This window comes from Leptonotus elevatus, chromosome 8 (assembly GCF_054856555.1).
Source record: "Leptonotus elevatus isolate MCC_2025b chromosome 8, RoL_Lele_1.0, whole genome shotgun sequence".
Taxonomy (NCBI): domain Eukaryota; kingdom Metazoa; phylum Chordata; class Actinopteri; order Syngnathiformes; family Syngnathidae; genus Leptonotus; species Leptonotus elevatus.
The window spans coordinates 9,566,558-9,588,916 of NC_141246.1; the positions used below are offsets into that span (position 1 = coordinate 9,566,558).

Sequence of the window (22,359 nt, forward strand, 5' to 3'; positions counted from 1 at the left end):
TGGGACAGTTTTTGGAGAACAGTTGTGCACGAAGCACCCGAGCGCGCACCTCTGGGTCCCCGAGCTACTGAAGTCAGATGTTCATCTCAGATGACCTTTTTCTCTCTGTGGATGCACCGGCCCCCTCGGGGCTCTGCCCCCATTGTGCTCTCACACTGTTCTGCTAATGTGTATGGGAGTTTTTGGACTGTGTATAGCTTAAATAATCTGACATTTTACAACTGCGCAATCTAACAAAGCATTCATGAAAAAAAAAAGAGTCAAAGTTTTCCTTGTCTACCAAGCTCTAAATGTGACATACATTATGCCAGTATAATTTTTATTTGTTATTTGTAGTCTTATTTGGCTTTGAATGTGGCCGCTCGTTTGAAGCTTTGACTGTTACAAAGGTCTAAAGCCAAATATTTTTTATAGCGGCCGGCCGGTTTTTCTTACTGATTTGTGAGTTGAATAAGGAAGTCGAGATTAGTGACGTTATCGACCCCTCCAACAACAAAAAAATCTATTTTTGTGGTCATTGTGACAAAATATCAGCGCTTATAAACCAAAATTGTAAAATACTTGGGGCCTTGAGGTACGAGTGACTCAACTTGCATGTTTTTTTTAAGGTAAGAGCCGTCATTCAGCACACCAGTTTGTCAAGTAGTGAAAAATCCCCCTCAAAAGAGGCTTCAAGCTGTTTTGTCAGTCCCACTCGAAGTTGACTGTCTAACAAAAAAGCAATTTATTCTGCTAGCTCAATGCTAAGGCTAATAAACATCTATTTAGCAGTGCTTTAACTTTTAAACAACAGCATGAACATAGTGTAGCAACAATATGTAGACAGACAATATAACCATATTCAGTCATTTTCTTTATCTTCTGTGTAGAATGAGTCATATTAGTGCTGTACTGATGAGCTGAGAGGAGTTGAGCTGTCTCAATGAAGCATTATTATGAATCCCAATTGATTTCTAGGCAGGACACGATCTGATACTTTATGATTGGCTGCTGCATCTCGGCAGGACTGATAAACATTGGAGATGGACATTTTCAAAATAGGTGGTTTTTTTTTGTCATTGTGTCATCCTATCAGGCCACATTGACAGCATAATTAGAAATCTGGAAAGCCATCATACAGGCCTTTAATATGACGTATAACTTGATATGGTATGCTGAAAACGGATTTTTAAAAATTAAATCAACGGTGATTTCGTATTCCAGCAAAATAGCAAGTTTGTTTTGGCAATGACATCAATGAGAGAATAGTGGAAATAGTTACATAAATGGAAAGCCCTTTAATTTGATATATAACTTGATGTAGTTTGTTGCAAATGGATTTTTGACCTCATTGGTAGTAAAATTGAAAAGAACGCTTACCACCGAAATCTACCTCGTATAATTGGAGATGCTTTGATTTGCAAACTGCAGAAAAACAATGTGCTTTTCTTGCTATAAGTTTGCCACAGCCGAATAACATCAATCGAGACTGTCGAGTGTTTGAACGCAGATTTGTGAGCTCCTGCGTGCGCGTGCGCATGTTACACAGCAACCTCTCTTCTGGGGCCCATCTGCGTCGGCGCGTTTCCGACATTTGGGAACACACAGGAGGGACATTTCGGGAGGGGGGAATAAACGGCGTCGGCGTCACTCGTGATGAAACGCGCACAAGCAGATTCTGTGACGCAACGAGGACACACAGTGAAATCCAGGCCCAGAGATCATTGCGCAGTCATTCATGCACGTTTGGTGGGCAGTCACATGCAAATAGATGGCAGCAGTGTGGCGCCTCAAGGAATCTGCTCTTGACCTTTTTAGGGAACGTGAATGTCAGAGAGGTGGTGAGTTTTGGGGGATTCGTTTTCAGGAGACTTATCGCTAGCTGTGGGTTGTCTTGAGTGTTTGAGTGAACTTGGTGGTGCACTTTGATCGTTTGTATCACACGCTTGATCGTGGCAAAGAGGAAGCATGAGACCCGAGGTTAGAAGCTCACTGTGAAGTCCTGCCAGGCCTCCAGCAGGTTGGACGCACAGCATCTTCACCTTAAGGCGTCAAATATTCCTTCAAGATTAGAAATAAGCACGCAGCTTTGATCCTTTGTAGATTTATTCAATTAACTGACTGGATTTAAAAGTCTAAATCCTGCTGCCTTTAACATGTTACACTAACACATACATGCACGTTAAAAAATATATTATTATTATTATTACTATTCTTATTATCATTATTAACTCATTCACTGCCATTGACGCCGCCTATAAACGTCAAAAATTCATTTGAACAATTTCTATTAGTTTAACATTTTTTCCCCACTTTTGTTAGCAAGAGTATGAAAACCTAGACATTTTTTTATTAATCTTTTTTTTTTTTAAAGAAAATATTATTAAAAAATAGGGGTGTCAAGCAATAATTTTTTTTCATTGTAATTAATCGCATGACTTCAATAGTTAACTCACAATTAATCACAAATGTTATATCTGTTCTAAATGTAATTTTTTTCTATGTTTTCATACTCTTGTTAATAAAAGTGGGATTTTTTTTTAAAACGAATATGAATAGTTCAAATGATTTTTTGGTGTCTATAGCGTCAATGGCAGTGAATGAGTTAAATTAAAGTAAAAAAAAAAATACTACAATGTGTTCTCTATGCACCCCCCTTAGTGTAAACGTGGCGTTCTGATTAAAATTGTGTTTGTGGAATATGAATTAGCAAAAAATATACCTGCTTTTATCCATCTCAGGGGCAGCCATTTTCCCTTGACTGACAATGACATCACAGTGTCTAAGGGCTCAGGTCGCCTTATGACGTCACAACTCTGTTTTCTGAGTTAGGTCATGTGACATTCGTAGGATGAGCCCTTAGGCGTTGTGATGTCATTTCCAGTTGACAGCAAGTGGCGAAAATGGCCGCCCCCTGCTTAATTCATATTCTAAAAAATTAATATTAATCAGAATACCCTATTTAGACTAGTGGGATTGCATAGAAGATATTTTGAAGAACATTTTTTTACTTTTACCAGTTTTTAAACTTGGTGAATATAGGCAAGTGAATATAAAAATATTTAATATTTAATGATTTTAATCTTATTTGGATGTGTTAAATTTAGTGTATTGGTTTGAAAAGAGCTAGATTAAATCATTTTTGTGTCAGTGTTTTTTGTGTGACTTTTGCAGCATCATGTGTTGCTAGGCAGACTTCGAGGAAAGCAAAACAGACAAATGTCATTTCTACGTAAATGTATACTCTTTAAAAATGAAAAATCTCACCAAATAGAAAAACTACTCTGCAACATGTTTTTGGGGAGGATGTTGAACGCGGGACCTCGTTTAACTTGATGAGCTAAATGGACTCGTGTTATCCACTTTCAATTGCAGTGACCCTGAATCAACAGGAAGACTCGTCGAGTGAATGCACTGCGTTTCTTTTGACTTTTTTTCTCTCCCCCGTTATAACTTCCTACGCATGAGAGATCACAGTCCACTGTGTTATATCTTCTCATTGCCTGTCCTCAGCTTTCAATACACTCCTTTGTTGTTGGACATTTGCCCGGGGGAGCGTGTTATGAGGATTTATTCCACTTTGCAGAGGAGTGTTCTTGACGTTGACCTGCAGGTTCAAGTGAACACTGGAGCAAAATAATGTGGTGACAGTGAAAAGATATTTGGATGGGAAATTGACTCAACGTTAGCTGCGCTGCTGCGTGACTATATCTCAGGTCGGATCGTGTTCATGTAAAGTAGTAGGCCCATTCTTTGACACTGGTCCCATTAGGTACATGTGAGCACTCTGACACCCAATATAAGCAAGCACTGTATGAAAAATTCCGCCTTTTATAACAATAATGCTCATTTTCAGTTAAAAATGTATGAATTGATAATGCTATCAAAAAAAAAAAATATAAATAATATAATAAATAATGGGTTTTCTGAATTATATTAAAATACAAACATACAAAGTAATTATAAATTGTTATATATAAATATGATTACGTTAATATCCTTACTAAATATGAGTTTGTAATTATATTATGTTGTCTCCGTACATCGACACCATTAACACGCATGCACATAAAAAATGGATGAGCCCCTTTGAACTCCTTTGCTAGCCAACACAGCAGCACCAACGCGTCTCTGAGTCTAAGAGGAATACAAGGGGGTCATATTCACTTGAAAAATAATTAATTAATAATAAACTTAGCTGTAATAATTATACAACAACACTATTAATGCCAAATTATTATGAATTATATTGTTGAATTTTGAAAATACTGTTTTGATAGAAACTAATACTTAAATACTTTAAGGTTTCTTTTAATATTTTATATAATAATACTTTATCATGAAATAAATGTGAGTTCATATGTATAATGAATTCTATTTCGTGATAAAACTGAATAGTAACACTGAGGTCACATTGATGCAATTAATAAAATATTTTGTTTATGAACCCATTTGCTAGCCAAAACAGGAGCACCAAACTAACTCAACAGTCTCAAAAATAAATGCAAACATGCCTGGATCACTTGAACTAATTTTTCAGTTAAACAGTTATATATTGTTTTGCTTTGTGTACAAGTGGCCCGACATATTAGTTTTTCGAAATACTGTATAAGCCAACAATCGCAACTAGCATTTTGGCAGATATAATTAAATAAAGCCGTTTATTGCCACCCCTAGTTGAAGTTTGCTCTCAAACTAAACATAAAACAAAGAGAGTTACATATTGTGTATTCAATGCGATTAAATAGCCTCAGCTACCTTAATGCTATCATTCAGTGGGAAACTCCATAGGCACACTGGCTAATTATTAGCATTTATGTGATGGTGTTTTTATCTTTTCAACTCTAGTTGACAACAATAATTATATTTATTTATGTCTTTATTGCATATTTTTATTAAGTGTATTTTTAGAGAGCTATATTTCTGTTGGGTTTTTTTTTGGCAGAAGGTTAGAACAGGATTTATGTCATTTCCATTCATTTCAAAGGGGAATCATGATTTGCGATAGAAGTGTTATAAGAATTCAATATTAATCCCCAGGCACCACTGTATTACAAATATGTGTGTTTACAAATAAAGTCCAACAGATGTTTTCTCCCATCTCCAACTGAGTAAATAAACTCCCCCCCGGGGGAAACAATAACATGCAAATTCAAGTTTAAGCCTTTCGCCACGCTCCTTCCCATAGAGCAGTAGCAGACGAAAGCGAGTCAATACGGCTCTTTATTCCTCTTCCACAAAGTCTGCATTCTCATGAGTGTGACTCACACATTGGCCTTAGGTTGCCACCACACGAGAGTTGTACTCCCTACGATTTGATTCACGATCTCAAGTCAAGCTGCCAAAGCTTGACGGCTCGTATAATTCTTCTTATCACCTTAACCTCCCGTGCTCGAGCTCATCCGCCGGGATTAAACTCTGCTCTTATCATTCTGCTTTTAGTCGGCAGCGAGTTCAAAAAGCTCACTGTGTTCGCTACTCTTATGAGACCCGCTGGAGATACTTTTCATCCCAGTCAAAGTTGAATTCCTCCCTCACTTGATAACTTTTTTTGCTCAGCTATTATATCAACCCTCTCCGGGCCGCTGCAGGAAATGACACATCGCATTTGCTCAAGCTCTTATTAAGATAATATGATTAACGCTGGGTTATGAACCATCCATCCATTTTCTATAGCGTTCGTTCTAATTAGGGTCATGGGTGAGCTGGAGCTCAGCTGATTGTGGGCGAGGAGCGGGGTACAACCCTGGACTAAATAAAAAAATAAAAAAAGTCTACACACCCTGTTTAAATGCCAGTTTTTGAGATGAGACCAAGACGAATCATTTCAAATCTTTTTCCACTAATACTGTGACTTTCAGTAGCATGAAGCGACTGAGATCACGTGGTTGCACAAGTTTGCCCCCCCCCCCCCCCGAAAACTGGGGATGTGACTGTACCAAACACATTCAAACACATCTGCCACTGATTGACGTCAAATAAAGTTCAGGTGTTGTCGTGGGCTTGACATTTTTGTAATCACATTTTACGGCACAAAGCCATGATCCGCCAAAGCACCAGAGAGATTTCATCACAAGACGGTCATCATCAAATGGTGGAAATGTGGCACAGCAATGCTACCAAGAACGGGATGTTCCTCCAAAATTGATGACAAGACGAGAAGAAAACTCGCAAGAGAGGCTGCCAAGTGGCTGACAGGAACATTTAAAGAGGAAGTCAACCACCCCAAAATTCTTGACAATATGTTCTTTGCAGCTCCACTAGTCTAAATACAATATTCTGGTTAATATTGCGTTAGTGGAAAATGAGTTAAACAGCTAAATCAGGTGTCCATTTTGCCACTTGCTGTGGAATGAAAATGATATCACAGTTGCTCAGGTCTTAGGTAGCCACCAATCATAGCTCAGCTTCAGAAAACAGGTGAGCTGTGATTGGTCGTTACCTGAGCCCTGAGCAACTGTGATGTCATCTTCAGTCGACAGGAAGTGGCAAAATGGCTGCCCCCTGAGATTGGATAAATACGACTGGATTTTGCTTCATACCTCATATTTCACAAATGTAATATTAATCAGAATGTCATGGTTAGACTAGTGAGGTCATATATAACATATTATTGTCAAGAAATGTTTAAGGTTGACTTTTGCTTTAAGGACCGGCAGGAATTTCTGGAAAGTACTGGCTGTTTTCGTACATCTCACAGCAATCGCCCTCTTCTTCATATGCCCAGATTATGGGGGTGACAGCATCCTCTTTTAGAGCTGCTGTTCTTCAGCTGAAACTGGAACCTTAGTCAAGGTGGAGGGAATTATGAACAGTTTCAAATACCAGTCAGTTTTAGCACAAACATCTTCATGCTTATGCTAGAAAGCAACAACAAAAAAAGTCTACTAGAATAGCCGAACTTTATTTGAGGTTTATTTAGAGGCATTAAAATAATTGAACACCTTTTAACATGATTTTGAATATTATATATCGATTCACTGGTCATTTAAAAATGTTCTCTGGATTTGCACTGAAATGTCCTCTCGTTTAACACACGCTCCAATGACAATCAAATTTGCTTTCGCACAAAGCGACGATCCCCGACTGCCACTTCACACATGGAGGATCCCTCTCAATCCGTGATGAAAAGTCTCGCATATCCTCACGACTGAGTGCACGCGCATGCAAATGCGAGTATGACATCATGTGCCACCGTGTCTATAAATAGAGCGGGTGGACGATGACGTTCCGGCGTTTTAAAAACGCGGGCGTGTAAATAACATAAGGATGAAAACAGGCCACGTCGCTGCCGTTTAACGTGACGAGCAGCCAGCCAGTCGTGAAGGACTTTTGCTCATTAGACAAAACACCTGATGTTACGCGCAGATGCCATTAAAACCAAAGCGTCCTTGTTACTCTGTTTGTTTGTTGTTGCCCCAATTAACATCAACTTAAATGTAGGATGTACAGAGTTGCGAACATCAGAATATCTCACCCTTTTCAGTCGCTTTGTTTGTCTCAAGCTTCTTCCAAATAAAATGCCTTGGGGAATCGGAAGGCTCTGCACTATTTTTGTGTCTTTTGCATAGACTGCAGTTGTCTGGACAGAAACTTCAGATCAGATAGTGGACTTGCAGTATAGTGTGTCCCACAGGCAATTGCAGAACACAGGCAGTAAGCAAGGATGTCAGCAGCAGCCAAATTCCTCTAGAGAAGACATAAGCAGGGGTGATTATGAGCCAAACAATCAACAAGGGGGTCAAAGAATGAGGTGTTAGCATGTATAGCTGTTGAAAAGAAGAAGGCCACGGGTTCATCTCTATGAATCATCAAAGAAGGAAAAAAAATGGCCAAGCGACTGAAGACCGTATTATAAGCAAAAAGATATATTTGTGGATCTTAACAATTTGACTGATTGAACATTTTATGATCGGTCTTTGGCCAGCTCATCATGCCGGCTCCAAAACTGAAAGATGCCATAAATTCATATACCGGGTAGTTTCTCATAAATAGTAAAGTTGAGTCGCATTCGTTCAACAAGAAATTTACCCTTAGCGATTTTAAATGAAAGAGGGACATCACTCACTTTGGTGGGCAACATACCAGGAAAACTGCATTCATTTATTCTCGGATGTCATTCTTTTTTCATTCTTGCAAATTCCATTCCAACAGCGATGCAACAACAAAAAATGCTAAAAAATAAAATATATTCCTCACCATTAGACGGGTGACTTTGCAGTTACAAAAACAAACACTTTTTGTCAGTACTACCTGATGGTAGAACATGAGTAAAATGATCTGCCCCCCCCCAAAAAAAAAAAAAATTCATCTTTTACGTCTAATTCGATTTTTAATATTAAGTATTGAGAATTTTGCGTATTTTCTCACAAGGATGATCAGAAAAGACGGAGAAGCAATGCTAATTGCTATGATAACAAGAGATTGAAATGTAATCATGAAACACGAATTAAGTGATCAAGTAGACTACACTTTTCACAGAAGTCTGGCTCTAACCAAGTTCATTCAAGCGAAGACTATACAACTTTGAATATTAAATAGCAGGCAATTGTGTGTCTTCTTCACTACGCTACAAGACTAATAGGACCAAAACCGGAAACTGGAATCGAAATTACGTTAAGCCATAATTCGGTCGGGAGGAATGGCCTTTATGACCTGAAAAGGATTAATAAAGTAAGAATTTTCTTTTACAGTATCATCTCTGTAATGTTACTTATTATACTGTTTTCATAATAGAATCATGAGTTTTGATTTTGACTGATTTTGATGTCCGCACAACAAATATTCTCAAAATCACATACAACCTAAGATTAAACTGACATTTCCATTTGTTTGAAATCACCTGGGAGTCTAAATGTCAAAGGTGGTTGAAAAATGAATGCCTGCAAGTTGTAATCTGACATGAAAGTGCTGGCTTGCTCACAGGCATCGTGGTGGTCCGGGAATAACAGCAACATCGGGAACAAAGAACAAGATCAATACCTCAGGCGGAAAGAAAGAATTAGATCCGATTTAGCTGAGCTGTGACCCTCGAACTGGGAGGAGCAGGAGAAACATCTGTCCAGAAACCCAACACCTCGTGACTTACCAGTGACATTCGACCATTATTATTAATACATCATACACATCAGAATACCCCCACCCCCCACCCCCACCCCCTCTTGTCCTCTTTGTATTATCCCAAAGTCTCCCTCAGGTATTGAATTGGTTTCCGATACGGTCACTGCCAAGGTCGCAGCATTTGATTCACTTCCTTGTCACGCTCATCAAACCATCCATTCCGGACGTGCTCCATAGCCAAACTCCACATGAGCACAGATCACTGCAGAGCTTACTGTGCATGTGTGTGTGCGCCTTCAGGCACATGTGTCCAACTGCAGTGTGTGTGTTTTTGCATGTGTGTAGCTTGTCGGGGTCCAAGTGGTGGATTTGGACATCACGGCCTTGGCATGCTGATTATAGAGCGCCAAAGCCACGAGGAACCACAGGAACTCTCTCTTTCTTTCTTCTCTTTCTTTTTCCAACATCATCCCTGCTTCACTTTTGGGCACATTGCAGAGTTGGAGGTGAAGGCGGTCGGGGCCTCGTGCTGATGTAGCAATTTTTTATAACGCAAGTAAGAGTCAAGATTGATGTGTAAAGATTGGCTTTTAATTAAATGCGGTTGACTTTGCGTAATTGCGATTATATGAGCGAATTATTAGGCCGAAGGTCAGAAGCTCGAGCAAGGATCGTTTCTTAAATTTGTTAGGATTTTTATGAAGGGGCACATACGAGAACAGATTTCTACTTTTTGCTGTTACAGTCCGCTTGCATTGGTGCCAAGTGTGGACAGTAAGCAACCAAATCCATCAAACTGATATGCACGAAACAGAACTGAAATGGAACAGTAAGCCTTGCAAAAAGTCACAAGGACATGTTTTGGTTTATTTCGCCTTGGCAGACATCTGAAGTGCTATTAGTAACAACCAATTGGCAACTGGTAGAGCACTGACCAAAATTATGCCACTGCCGCAAGCATCTTGGAATTTGTAGAGCCTCAAAATGTGGTGGATTTACATTGTAGAGTGTTGAGAATCAATGTTAGCTTGATAATTATCCTTTAATTTGAGCTAATTGTTGGTCCAGTGTAAACCCCCCCCCCCCAAAAAAAAATCACATCAAATAAAGGATTGTTAAAGATTAAAAATATTAAAATGTATACAATGTTTCTTTTGATGTAATTCAAAATGGAGGATAAAATTGAAAAAATTTAAAAGTAGTTTTTCTCCCTATTTTAAAATCTGAAAGACTCCCTCATCTTTTGACCTTTGACCTTCTTTAAAGCTGCTCTTTGTAACAATTTGCCCCAAAATACCTTTACAATAGCCCCTTTATTTGACCATTTATGACTCCAACGTCTTCTAATTAGTAGATTAACATATTAGCTGTTGACAAAAGGGTACTCCTTCCAGCCTCTGGCAAATAGTTCTCAGGCTGGATTCGGGTTAGAATTTCCCACCCTCTGTCAGCGGATGTGACGTCATGTGCGCATTGTGTACGTGAAGAAGGGAGTGTGCAGTTTTATTTTTTCAGCCACAGGTGGCAGTAGCGATTCAAAAATCAATTTTTGGCATTCAGCAGTTTTAACTGTTTTGGTTCAAATATCCTTTTAAAGTCACTAGGATTGTTGTTGTGATCCCTGAAAGTCTGACGATAATTTCAACCAGGCGAAGAAAATCAGTCACTTTGCTTCTTTTTTTTTTTTCCCAGCTAAAGCCACACATGATGGTAATCAGCAATCAATGCGAAGCAGCCTAAACTGGGCCTGTGACAACAGCGGTCCACAATGGTGTCGGCCTATTTTTCAATAACATAGCTCCTCAATCTTAAAAGTGACGTTTGATGAAACCCCATTTTACACAGTCTTCTGCCAGCTGCATTTCGCGTCTAATGGTTCCCGTATGGCGCGAAGGAAATATACGTCAGTTGCAGCACGGCCATACCGTGATGAACCGACGCTCTGGCTCGACGGTCCAACTGACCTCATGATGGGATTTCAATTGTCAGCAAAGTGGAAGAGAGGATCCTATAGTTGCGGCTTAAAAAGATAGCGTATTTTTTTCCCCCCAACTGGATTTGATTAGATACGCCACGTGAATGTGCACTGAGCTCGTATTGTGAGTGTGTGCGTAACAAGTAACGGGGTCATGAGTTGGTTCTAATTTTGTATGTTTCCCAGCATTGGCCCGTTGGCCTTCGGCGTAGACTGGACACGGTTGCCAGCTGCTGACTCAACATGAGCAATGATGTGGCCTTTCTTCACCCTGCTGACTTTATGAGCCCTGAAACGTCTTCACTTGTTGGGAATCGGCGAAAGGCTGCTTGTGATTATCCCGGTGATCCACGTTTCTGCTTCAGCGTTTACACTAAAGCTGTTGCCCATCAGGAACATACATTTGACGTAAACGTTATAATACGGAAAACTTGTTCCTTAATTTGTGGCCTCTACGGACGTGAATAAAACCAAAGGAACTGCCACGCAGTGCGTGAGGGTTCAACAACTACAGGGTTTTTTCCTGGCTCAAATTGAGGCAGAGGTGGTATCAGACTGACTATGAAGGGTGACTACCGATACCAGGTATCGCGTCGTTGCCAATGCCAGTCTTATTTTAAGGTAGCGGTACTCGCGGCGGTGAGCTATACCGATATCAGCCGCTCTCCTGCAGCCATTTTACGATCAGGCACTAGAAATTAGAAATTATATGAATACAAAGTTGGCAATAATTTTTGCCATTTTCAACTATAATAAATACAAATTCATCCACTAGTACATATTAAATTGTAAATATAGTTCAGCGTTGTTGTAAAACACTTTGTCGATGGCTGGAGCGCCCACCTCTGCCTCGCAACCAGGAAATGGGCGCGTGCGATGGTTGCTCCTTGATCTGTTTCTTCTTCGGTACATTAAAGTTAAAAAAAATAAAAATAAAATAAAAAGTCTGGTTCTTCTTCGTTTGTTCTTCAGGTCTTTCCGACGCACTGCTGTTGATATAGCGCCTCCATAATGGCGCAACGCTGAAACTGCAGTTAAAATGCATTCCTGCCGAGGTCAATCAACACAGCTGGAGCACTGAGTTGAGCGACATCAGTGGCTCAGGCTGGAGGCGGCAAGCAAATTAGGTGGAGGCGGCCGCCTCTGAATTTTGTACACAGGAAAAACCCTGAACTAGTTTTCATGAGTGACTGACCGTCAGCCATTTGGATTTGAAAATTGTAATTGCTGGCCATCTATTTGATGTGGGGCGATTTATTTTTTTGGGGGCCAGCCCTGCTTTAGACCCGAAATGCGGCGTTGTGCAACTATCATCAGTCAGGTGGAAGGTCTGATTGGGAAAATAGCGACACAATCAGCCCTCATTATCCTTGATTAGCCAGATGATGTGCACTTTTGTTTCTGAATTGCGCTCGGGCTCACTTTTGATGGTACGTCATGTTCAATTAGCAGAATGTCTCTTCAAAATCAATTCCAGATTTTGTATAAATCTGCCATAATAGCACCAAAACTGAATTGTGGATTCACACTGAACAACATGCAGGACGTCTATTTCTTCATGGAAACACAGTCATGAGCGTAAAGGCTCAGCTTCTAAATTTGGCTTTTGGTGGATGAGTGATGTGAAGAGTTTTGTCGTCCTCTGTACATGCCCCAGGTTGGATGTGGAGCAAGCGAGGAGGACAGCGCCTCCCATGCTCCCCCCCCCCCCTATCTCTCTCGCTATCTTTCTCTTGGCAGCACGTGCATGGCGGTGTACAACGATGACGCGGAAAGGGGGTTGTGGGGGAAATGAGCGCCGCGTAGCGCTCTGGTGAGGTCATCCGACTGTGGCTGACTGCACCGCATCACACTGCTCATGCTGTTTTATTCCTCATCGGATCACAAAGTGTGGTTCTGAAGGCTCCACTGTTCTGATCAAACCGTCTGTAACTGAAATAAGCATCGTCCGTCGAGGTCGAAGACATTTGTGACATTCTCCAAGAACCAGGAACCTCCTTGCTGGCTTAACCTGTTCCATTTGCTAAAGTTGTTAAAAGTTGTTAACTCTTAATACAGAGAGGCGTAGACTTTAGAGTTGCAAAGGTGAAATTTAACACAGAACTAAAAGTGGCTCTCAATTAAAGACCTAAAATATCCTAATTTGGACCAGCACCAAATGATACCTTAATCGAGGCTTGGGTTGGCGTGTTTGGTTTTCCACATTACAATAGTAACAAGACACGCTTGAAAGCAACAGAAAATGGCAAGAAGACATTTGATCCTATCGCCGTAACCTCATTTTATGCTTAAATTGGAATAATGGCACAGTCTGCCACTAACTATGGAGGACCAAAACTATATATATATATATATATATATATATATATATATATATATATATATATATATATATATATACATACATACATACACACACGCACCCCCACTCCCCCACACACAGTATTTAGTTTTTATTTCCTTTGAAAAAAAACGATATACTGTATATACACTATTTAGTTTTTATTTCCATTTATATTTATTTTTGGGAATTTAATTTTTGAATTAAATTAATTAAAATTAAAAATAATAATTACTACATAAATAAATAAATGCATACAAGTGAAAATAACATCATATATATAAAAAATAGAATTAAAAAATTACCCCCCCCCCCCCAAAAAATAAAAATAAATAAATAAATAAAAACGATATACTGTATATATTTATAACTAACTAACTTTATCATTGTAGGTAATGAAGGATGTCCTGAGTTGGCAAAGGTCAGCATGTGTGTTTCTATCCACAATAACTTTTGTCCCTGGAAAAGTATCAATAGCGAACATTGCTATGACAAACCAAAAAAATATTGAAAATGGATGGAGGGTTGCAACACAGTCCTTTAAATCCATTTTACACGTGTCTTTGCCCCTTATGTCATGAGGACCAAACACTTTGTGGGCGCTCCACTCACGTCCTTCAAGACTTCCCATGCTTGCTCAGCCTGCCTGCCCCTCCACCTCATCTTTTACCCTCTTCCCGCTCTTCCTTCTCCTTCATTGTGCATCAGTCGCTGGCAGGCATCCCTTAAGTGTGCGCTGGCGTGCTGGTGACTTTTTGTTGTTGTTTCGCTTCACTCTTCCAGAACTAAATATAGAATGTTGGAGTCACGCGTTAGGCTGTAGGTTGTGCTCTGAAGTGACGGCTTACATTAATGTGCAGCCCGGGGCCCACCATCCACTCTTAGTCAGTGTGTGGTACGCAGCCCTTTTTAGGGGGGAGGATATGTGTGTGCGTTTGCATGATTGAACAAGCACACGTGACTGTCTGTGCCTCATGACCATCTGCCTCAGTGACTGCAAATATAGGCTACATCTTTTAGCGTATGTGCTGGAAAAGTGCATTCATGGTAGTGTGCACGTGAGTGTTCGGAAGATACGCTCATCTATGAAGAATATGTTGTCAAGTCATGTGAGTTGAATGTTTATTTGAGTGTTTGTCGGTGGGCGTTCATTACGATGTTCGTAGCTATTCCGTGTGCGTGCGTGCGTGTGTCAAGTGGGAGGGTCGGCCTCTATCTGGTTGGGATGATGGAGTGCGCAGGTGATGAAAGGTATGTGAGGGAGTAAGAATTATGTCGTTTACAAGAAAGAGCAACTTTTTTTTTACTTTGTTAAAGGAGGAGTTTGCAGTGATAAAACTGTTAGCAAGATTAGATTTTAGCCTCACTTTACTGAGCTGCAGCCGTCACTTATGGGAAATAAGCGCAATTCGGAAACATGGCCATTCATAATGTCATGCGATTATGAAAGTGCGTTAGTAATGATAAATAGTCACAAAAAACACATGTCAAACTTTAACAACATAGCACTAGCAAGACTAAGCTAGCATTGGCACTGTAAAAAAGCTGATGTTAGCCACCGCTGCTATGTTGGTAGCATGACTTGTAAATAGTCCCAAAGAATGCATATCCAGCTTCAGCAAAATAGCATCGCTAGCAACATTAAGCTAGTATTAGCACTTTAAACAAGCTGACATTAGTCACAGCTGCTACGTTGGTCGTATGAATTTCACCTAATTTCATCGCTATTCAATCTTCGTCAATGATGGGGGTGCGAAGGACAGAGCTAAATGCTATATTGGTTGACTATTCAACTGCGCTAAACAAGTCAATGCAGTGCAGTCACCATTATCCAAACTTTTTTATTCGGTCCCGACAGCTATTAGAAGCTGTCTGACTCTATAACTGTGCCGTTTACGTCGAGCTGGTCATGCATTGGAAATGTACCTCTAAAAAGCTCAGCTTGCGTTTTCTGATCAGCGACTGATAACCGCTGTGGATGGTAGAACTACATTTCCCATGATTCTTAGATGTGAAAGCAGGAAGTAGTTGTAATTCCGGTCACTGCTGTAAAGTCCGTCCTGCTACCGATAAGAAAGCGAATGAGAAGGTAAACGTGAATTTGGAAGTGAATAGGAACAGTTAAATTCCCTTTGAATTGGTTTATCGTATGAATCGCTATGACACCTGTGTGATTGACATACACGTGACATGGCAAAATATGAGACGTCGGGACGGGACCTTCGTAATAGCGGGACAAAACAGGTTGAGGTTGGCGAAATCTGCTGGGACCCGGGACCCTAGGCTCTTTGAAGTTATTGTTGTTGTTGTTTTTAGAATTTACAATCAATTAATAATAGTAATACAAAAACAAACAAACAGGTGATACACCCCAAGGTAGGAAAATAAGTCAGCTTTGATGATTGACACTTTGACTGTCAAGCCTTCTGTCTGTGATTGGTGTTTTTTTCCTCAAGCATGGTGGTTGCAAATCAAATTAGAGGCACCAGATGGGACCAGAGAGGGCTATTATTTTCAGATTATTTTCCTCATGTACTACTGTCACGTCATACTGCAGTTTAAACAAATATGACAAAAAGTTTTTTTATTTTTATTTTTATTTTATTTATTTTTTACAAATTGCAAACTCCCTCTTTATTACATTTTGCACAGTAAAGCCAGAAAATTATTAAGTATCCAACCAGATGGCTATGATGTCATCCCTATACTGTTTGCAGACACTTGGAGCAATATTTTCTTATGAATTGGAATCTCAGAAAAATATGTCTACTTCATGTTTTATTTTTTACTTTATTTTTTAAATACCTATTCACGGGTGTCTTAATAACATACTCTTTGCACAACAAAATTGTTTTTTTTTATTTCCATCATAATTATCTCCTGTTTCATAGGATCTTGGTCAAATGACATGAATACACAGAGGAGCATTTAAGGACCAATCCTATCTCTTTCTTTGTTCAAGCTTAACATGATCACAGCCACGAGAACTGTGACAACACACACTTGCATGCGCTTGCCCAAGACAATGTCAACACTGTCGTGTCACAAACAGACGCGCGTGCAGAAATTGAACAACGGACTTGTTGTAATAGTGTGCACAGACAGTGGCTGCAAATGACAATTGAACGGCCTTCTCCACTGTCCTCATCTCTGGGTTGACAACGCACACAGACGCGCACACTCGTGCTTAAAAAAAACAAAATCCTTAATCTTCTTTCGCCTTTTAAATTTGTCAGATCTCCTCTTAGGAGCGGCAGTTGTGCAGCTATAACACATGTTGACTTTAATGTTCCCTGAAAGAAAGAGGAAGCGAGCTGCTGTCTTTTTTCTTTGACAGTTTGTGTTTGTTTCCACTGGAAGTGACCCTTGACCCCTTCCAACCGCAGCTGTATATGTCTAATCTTTACATATACCGTATAGTTTATACAATAGTCTGCTCACAAGATGGGAGGAGCAAGATGGCCGCCCTGTGACTTCAACGGCTTGCACTGGCGTGTATGGGCTATCGCCTATCCACTCATATATTCAGATCAGTGGTTGGCACCCTCAAAGCTACTGCTGAACTTCTGCTAGATGAAAGATGTTCAGTTAATATTTATTTTTGGTTACATATTGTCAGTGCCCGTTTCCTCTTTTTTTCCCCCCCTCAATGCGAGGCCACAGTTTAAAAATTGCTGATGAAGTCACTTTCAATCTGCTGTGTGTACATAAAAGTCTCCCGGTGGTGATTTTGCAATAAGGGCAACATCTGCTACATCAGATCCAACAATAAGACGACCATAAAAATGCTTCTTTTTATCTTGAACAGAGTATTCACTCAATTCCAACGTGATGTATAAATATTTTTTTCTCATAGTATTTATAGTGCTATTTATGGAGTAGTGCTGCCATGTGCCGATTACTGGTTTTAAAAAGTCAAGGCTTCAATAACCGTTAATATCGCCTGTCACCAGTAATGAGCTCTGCTTTTCTTTTATTGATGGGACATCTAAGCAGGGTGCAATATGATTGGCTACTTGCAGAGTTGGGTAGCTAGCTACTAAGCTAGCATGCCACACTATACAAAAAAGCTTGGTGTTAGCCTATTTAAATTCCCAAGCGAGGACATGATGCTGCCGAGAGTAAACCCTCTTAGCTTGTGAGTTAGCTAGTGGCTAGCACCCCTTTGTTGCTGCCCAGTCGCCTTTTGACAACCCGGTGGCATTTATTTCAGTCGTGGAGAATATTGCAAACTTCCCGCAGGAAGGCCTGAACTGAGATTAGAACCCAGTAGTTTTGTATAAACATCCAGCCTCTACTGTAAGTCAGCAACCACATTGACATCAGTACATGATTCAGCCTCTATAAGAATAATAAAGCCCAGTTTGGATTTTCATTAAGGTGAGCAGGACCGGGAAGCCATTTTGGTGCTGAGTATAGAAAAGGAAGAAGAAAGCGAGAGAGAAAAAAAAAAAAGGGACTCCATATGAGTCGCACATGGCCCGCCGACGTCAGTTGTTACCCTGACAGACTGAAGACATTAAAAGTTGGAGGAAGTCAAAGCGAAGGAGGGCGGGAGGAGAGAGGGGAGGGTTGAGCGCAAGGGGGGGACAGGGTGACGGGGCGTCAGGAGTCAGTCGATCGGGGCATGAAAAGTGGAAGTTGTTCATGAAGAAGTGGAGAGGGACGGAGGGAGAGTAAGTTTCACAAAGTGGCTCTTTGAGGTGGAATTATGGAGCGAGCCAGAATAGCCAGTAAGTTGCAGTCCATTTCTTAACTACTTGCATGAGAGGAGGCAGCCTGCTAGTCGTCCTGATTGCTTTTGATTGGCCTGGTCTCTTTCTTTCTGTGGTTTACCCTCTCAGATCTTAAGAAAGCGCATGCTCGCTATCACTGATGGGAAGAACTCGCATATGTGGAGCAGCACTGAGTAAAGCTCCAGTGATGGCCTGTCACCAGCCCACTTAAAATCTTCTTGTGCCGAGTGGTGGCTGCTGTGCTTGTCAATATATAAACAGTGTTAAATCCCCATGCCTCCATAGGCGATTGGATTAATTGTGACGGAAACAGATGGGTTTATTTTAACGATGCAAAGGAGGCCGGAGAGGAGCTGATGTCAGCTGATTTGACAAGAGGATCATGCGAGTCCTGAATCCTGCAATGTTTTGGTTGTGCCATCAAACTGTAACTATTGATTTGAATGCTGGCTCAGTTCAATGGAACAGCGGCTCGTCTGCATTGAGAGCTAATCCAAATTCTTATCTTGATTAAATCCGGGCGTCAAGCTGAGTGAAACTGCACAAATTGGCTTTTAATTCAGCCGAGGATAAAGCATTTTAACTCACTGGACCAGACGACAACACATGCGCAGGATGTCATGTGTGCAAAACGTCCACATGGTGTCAGTGTTGTAGTATCCACCATCATTTATTTCTCTGAAACCTTGTGGGTGATTCATGTATTTATTAATTTTTTTACATTTCTGTCCAGGCGTCATTTCCTATGATACGTTTGACTCGGGTTGGGCTACTTCCTGAATTTCAACCTGTGTGCTCTTGCTGCTGCACTGTTTGCACCAGTTGTCATGACAACGCCCCAACAGAAAGAGATTATTTTGGTAATATTTTCGATTAATACTGCTGACTGGAGTCAAACACTAGTCTGGAATGAACCAGAGTGAAAAAGTCAATTCACAGATTAATTATATGAGCTCTATGCTCAAATCTAATGACATTTTCAGTTTTGACTGACACTTTACTGTCGAAGAAGAATTGTTCTTACAATGATTGTGGTTGTCGTGAGGTAGAACTGTACTGCATTGTTAGGAGGGTCCTTTTAATTATGGTGACACCCGAATGTTTACAGCCCAGGTTAGATTTTTTTTTCAGAGAAGAGTTGAAAATAACCATTTCACAGAATAGCTGGTCAGTTTTTCAAAAGCCTTGTATTCCTTTAAATTGTGTCAAATATATTGCGATAGAATACAGTGATGCCTTGAAATTTGAGTTTTTTTTTCCAATTTTACATTTTTATTGCTTTGACTTTGCGCAAAATTGAGAGTGCTGGCAGGTGGCAGATATAATTAGAAAGAGGCTTCAAGCTGTATATGTCACTGTCAGTTGAAGGTTACTGTCAAACTAATTATTAAATAAAGAGAGTTACACGTGTATTTAAAGCAACCACCTAGGCTCTGCTGCCTGAATACGAGCATACAATGGGAAACTCCATAGTTACACAAGCTAACTATTAGCACGCGGCGGTATTTTTACCTTTAAGAGAGTGTATGACGCTGTTCCAGCAAAAGCCATTATTAGGAAGTGGTTAATTTATGCACATTGCATTATTATGTACTTGACCGCAGTCCTACACGGAGACTAAAAGACTCCAATTAGCAAGACTTGATGACTTAATGGACACACTTAACAGAAATGGAGGCACTCTATACCAGACTTGCAGCCTCACATAAGCGTCTCATAAGCAGTCATGATCTCACTTTGAAAGAAATCAAGGAAGTTCCGTATGTTCCATAAAAGAGGTGTAGAGGATATCCTTCAGGAGTGAACGCCCCACACTTGTGCCTTTGCCCTCCCGTTTGTGTCATTCATTTCTTAGCTCATTATTGAAGCATTGTGAGTGAATGGGGCCTTGGAGAAATGTGTGCATGTGTATGTGTGACAGGTGACATGATCCAGTGTCATGATGTAAGATGAGCGCCCTCAGCTGACCGCTAAAAGGAAAATAACCAGAAAAAAACCATTTGCAGCCAATTTGTGACTCATTTCATTCCATATAATTAGTGTTTAAGTGCTTAGAATTCAGTTTATGCACAAAATGTCAGTTCAAATTTTGTCACAACCCCTTTGAAAGGAATCAATTTGAAACATTCTGTATAATATACCCTTGTTGTTGCAAATTTATGGTAATCATGGCTATTATAGCTCATTTTATTTGAATTCGTTTGACTAACAGAATGTGTTTTGACCTCTTGTATGTCCCTTCATACCCATACGTGTACTATGAAGAAACTCCTTGAAAAAAGGTTTGAATTGTAACTAGTCAAAATCTTTACAAGAAGAAGTTCCATTATTTTTCCATCAATCTTGACTCCCTCATTTATAAATATTCAAAATTTTAGAACACTTAACTCATTCACTGCCATTGACGGCTATAGACGTAAACAAATAAATTTGAACTATTTCTATTAGTTTCACATTTTTTCCCCCACTTTTGTTAACAAGCGTATGAAAACCCAGAAAAAAATGTATTGTACATTTAGAACAGATGTAAAATTCGTGATTAATCTTGAGTTAAGTAGTGAAGTCATGTGATTAATTACAATTAAAAAATGTAATCGCCTGATGCCCCTAATTAAAAAGAAGAAGAAAAGATTATTAAAAATTAGGGGCGTCAGACGATTAAATTTTTTAATTGTAATTCATCGATCAATCACAAATTTTATATCTGTTCTAAATTGACAATAAAAAAATCTAGGTTTTCAAACTCGTGTTAAGTGGAGAAAAAAAAAGTGAAACTAATAGAAATTGTTCAAATAAAATGTTGACGTCTATAGGCGTCAATGGCAGTGAATGAGTTAATGACTAAAATATATATCAATTAAAAGATACATTTTATAAAATAATTATCAATTTTCCCCATTCTATTTTATTCAACTGTATTATATTCAGCAATGCATTTTGGAATGGTGGTCATTTTTGTGGCAAAACATTCTTTGTTAGATATGTTGGAGTCATTCCATGCATTTAAACATAACGTGATAAACTTTTACCGTTTTTTGTATTAAATGCAACTGGAATAATTTCACACTGATATGAAAATATACAACATACTGAATACTAAATACGTTGTTTATCAAATTTGAGTACAGAACTGATGGTCTATCTATCCTAAGCAAATGAAGATGCTTTGCACTAAAAATACACATACAAGTCTAACTCTGGTGTCATTCCTTTGCACCAGCAAATGATGCAAATTCGTTTTGGTTTGGCCGATTCACCCATCAGACACTTGAACGCAGCAACAGCAGCACGGCGTACGCGCATACACACAGGCGTCCCCAGATGTTGTTTTGGAACCTCTCATATTGTCGCTCACTACTGCCTTGCAGCCACTAGTGTGTGACCATGTTTACATAAATACACTGGCTGTGCTGCAGTGTGTGTTTCTCACTGGGGTTTTTTCCCCTTAATTTTGTGCTCCAAAACTTTGCGGTGCAGCTTTTACAACACGACTCACTTTGAGCTGGCATTGCTGCTGATGGGCCACACACTCCGATGTGTCTAAGTACAGTGTGTATTTATATACTTTTATTTATATACATGTGACTATGTCGCCTACTATGTTTTCGCTAGCACGTGCAGTGCGCGGGCCCGAACGCACAAACTATAAATGTGCATGCGCAGCTGCAGGGTCTGTGATGTGAGTTATGTGCACTCCAATAAAAAAGCAAAAAGTCAAGAATTTTAAGGGACAGATGTTCTCCCGCGGTTAAATCCCTGCGGATATCCTCAAATACTACGTGTTTACCCTGCGCCATTTTCTGTTCCTCATCCCGGGACACCTCACCGGCGACTGCACCATAAACGCACAATGTTTCCCTGTGTTGCAATTGACCTCTCGGGTGTTATAGGCTGGGTTTGGCGTCTTATTAGCGTACGCTAGAATGGAGCTATTGGCTCAAATGGGTTCTTGCAGCCTGTTAAAGCACCAGCTGTGACTGTTTGCATGTTTGTCATAGAAACACTGTTGTGATGTGTAATCAATGGTGATTAGATAGAATAGGCTGGGAGTGGACAGGCCTGCTTCCTGTGCTGGGGGCTGTTGATTTCCTTTGAGAGTTGACTTCCTTCTTATGATCTTACATGTTAGTTCAATACTCGTATTCAATCAATAGTTCGTTTTTGTTTTGTTTTTTAACCTGAATGACATACAGACTATAGAGCTAGGCAGCAGAATGTGTCAAATACAAGGCTAATTTTGATTTTTCAACAGAACTAAGGAATAAATG

The 22,359-nt window shown here is 39.9% G+C and overlaps 1 protein-coding gene across 4 annotated transcripts in view; it reads left to right on the forward strand.

The window, feature by feature from the left end:
* The window catches only part of septin9b (septin 9b), a 74,527-nt gene that overhangs the window by 1,487 nt on the left and 50,681 nt on the right, over window positions 1-22,359 (forward strand). Inside the window, exon 1 of one of the 4 annotated variants that reach the window (XM_086082611.1) lies at window positions 14,341-14,464. The exons of 2 other annotated variants lie outside the window; for them this stretch is intronic. Coding sequence is in view for 1 of the 2 variants with exons in the window: in XM_086082610.1 (XP_085938736.1) it covers window positions 18,067-18,088 (22 nt within the window). In the remaining variant the exon portion in view is untranslated. Of the gene's footprint in view, window positions 1-14,340; window positions 14,465-17,977; window positions 18,089-22,359 lie in introns of those variants that run through there. One more of the 4 variants, XM_086082610.1, reaches the window with a different exon arrangement.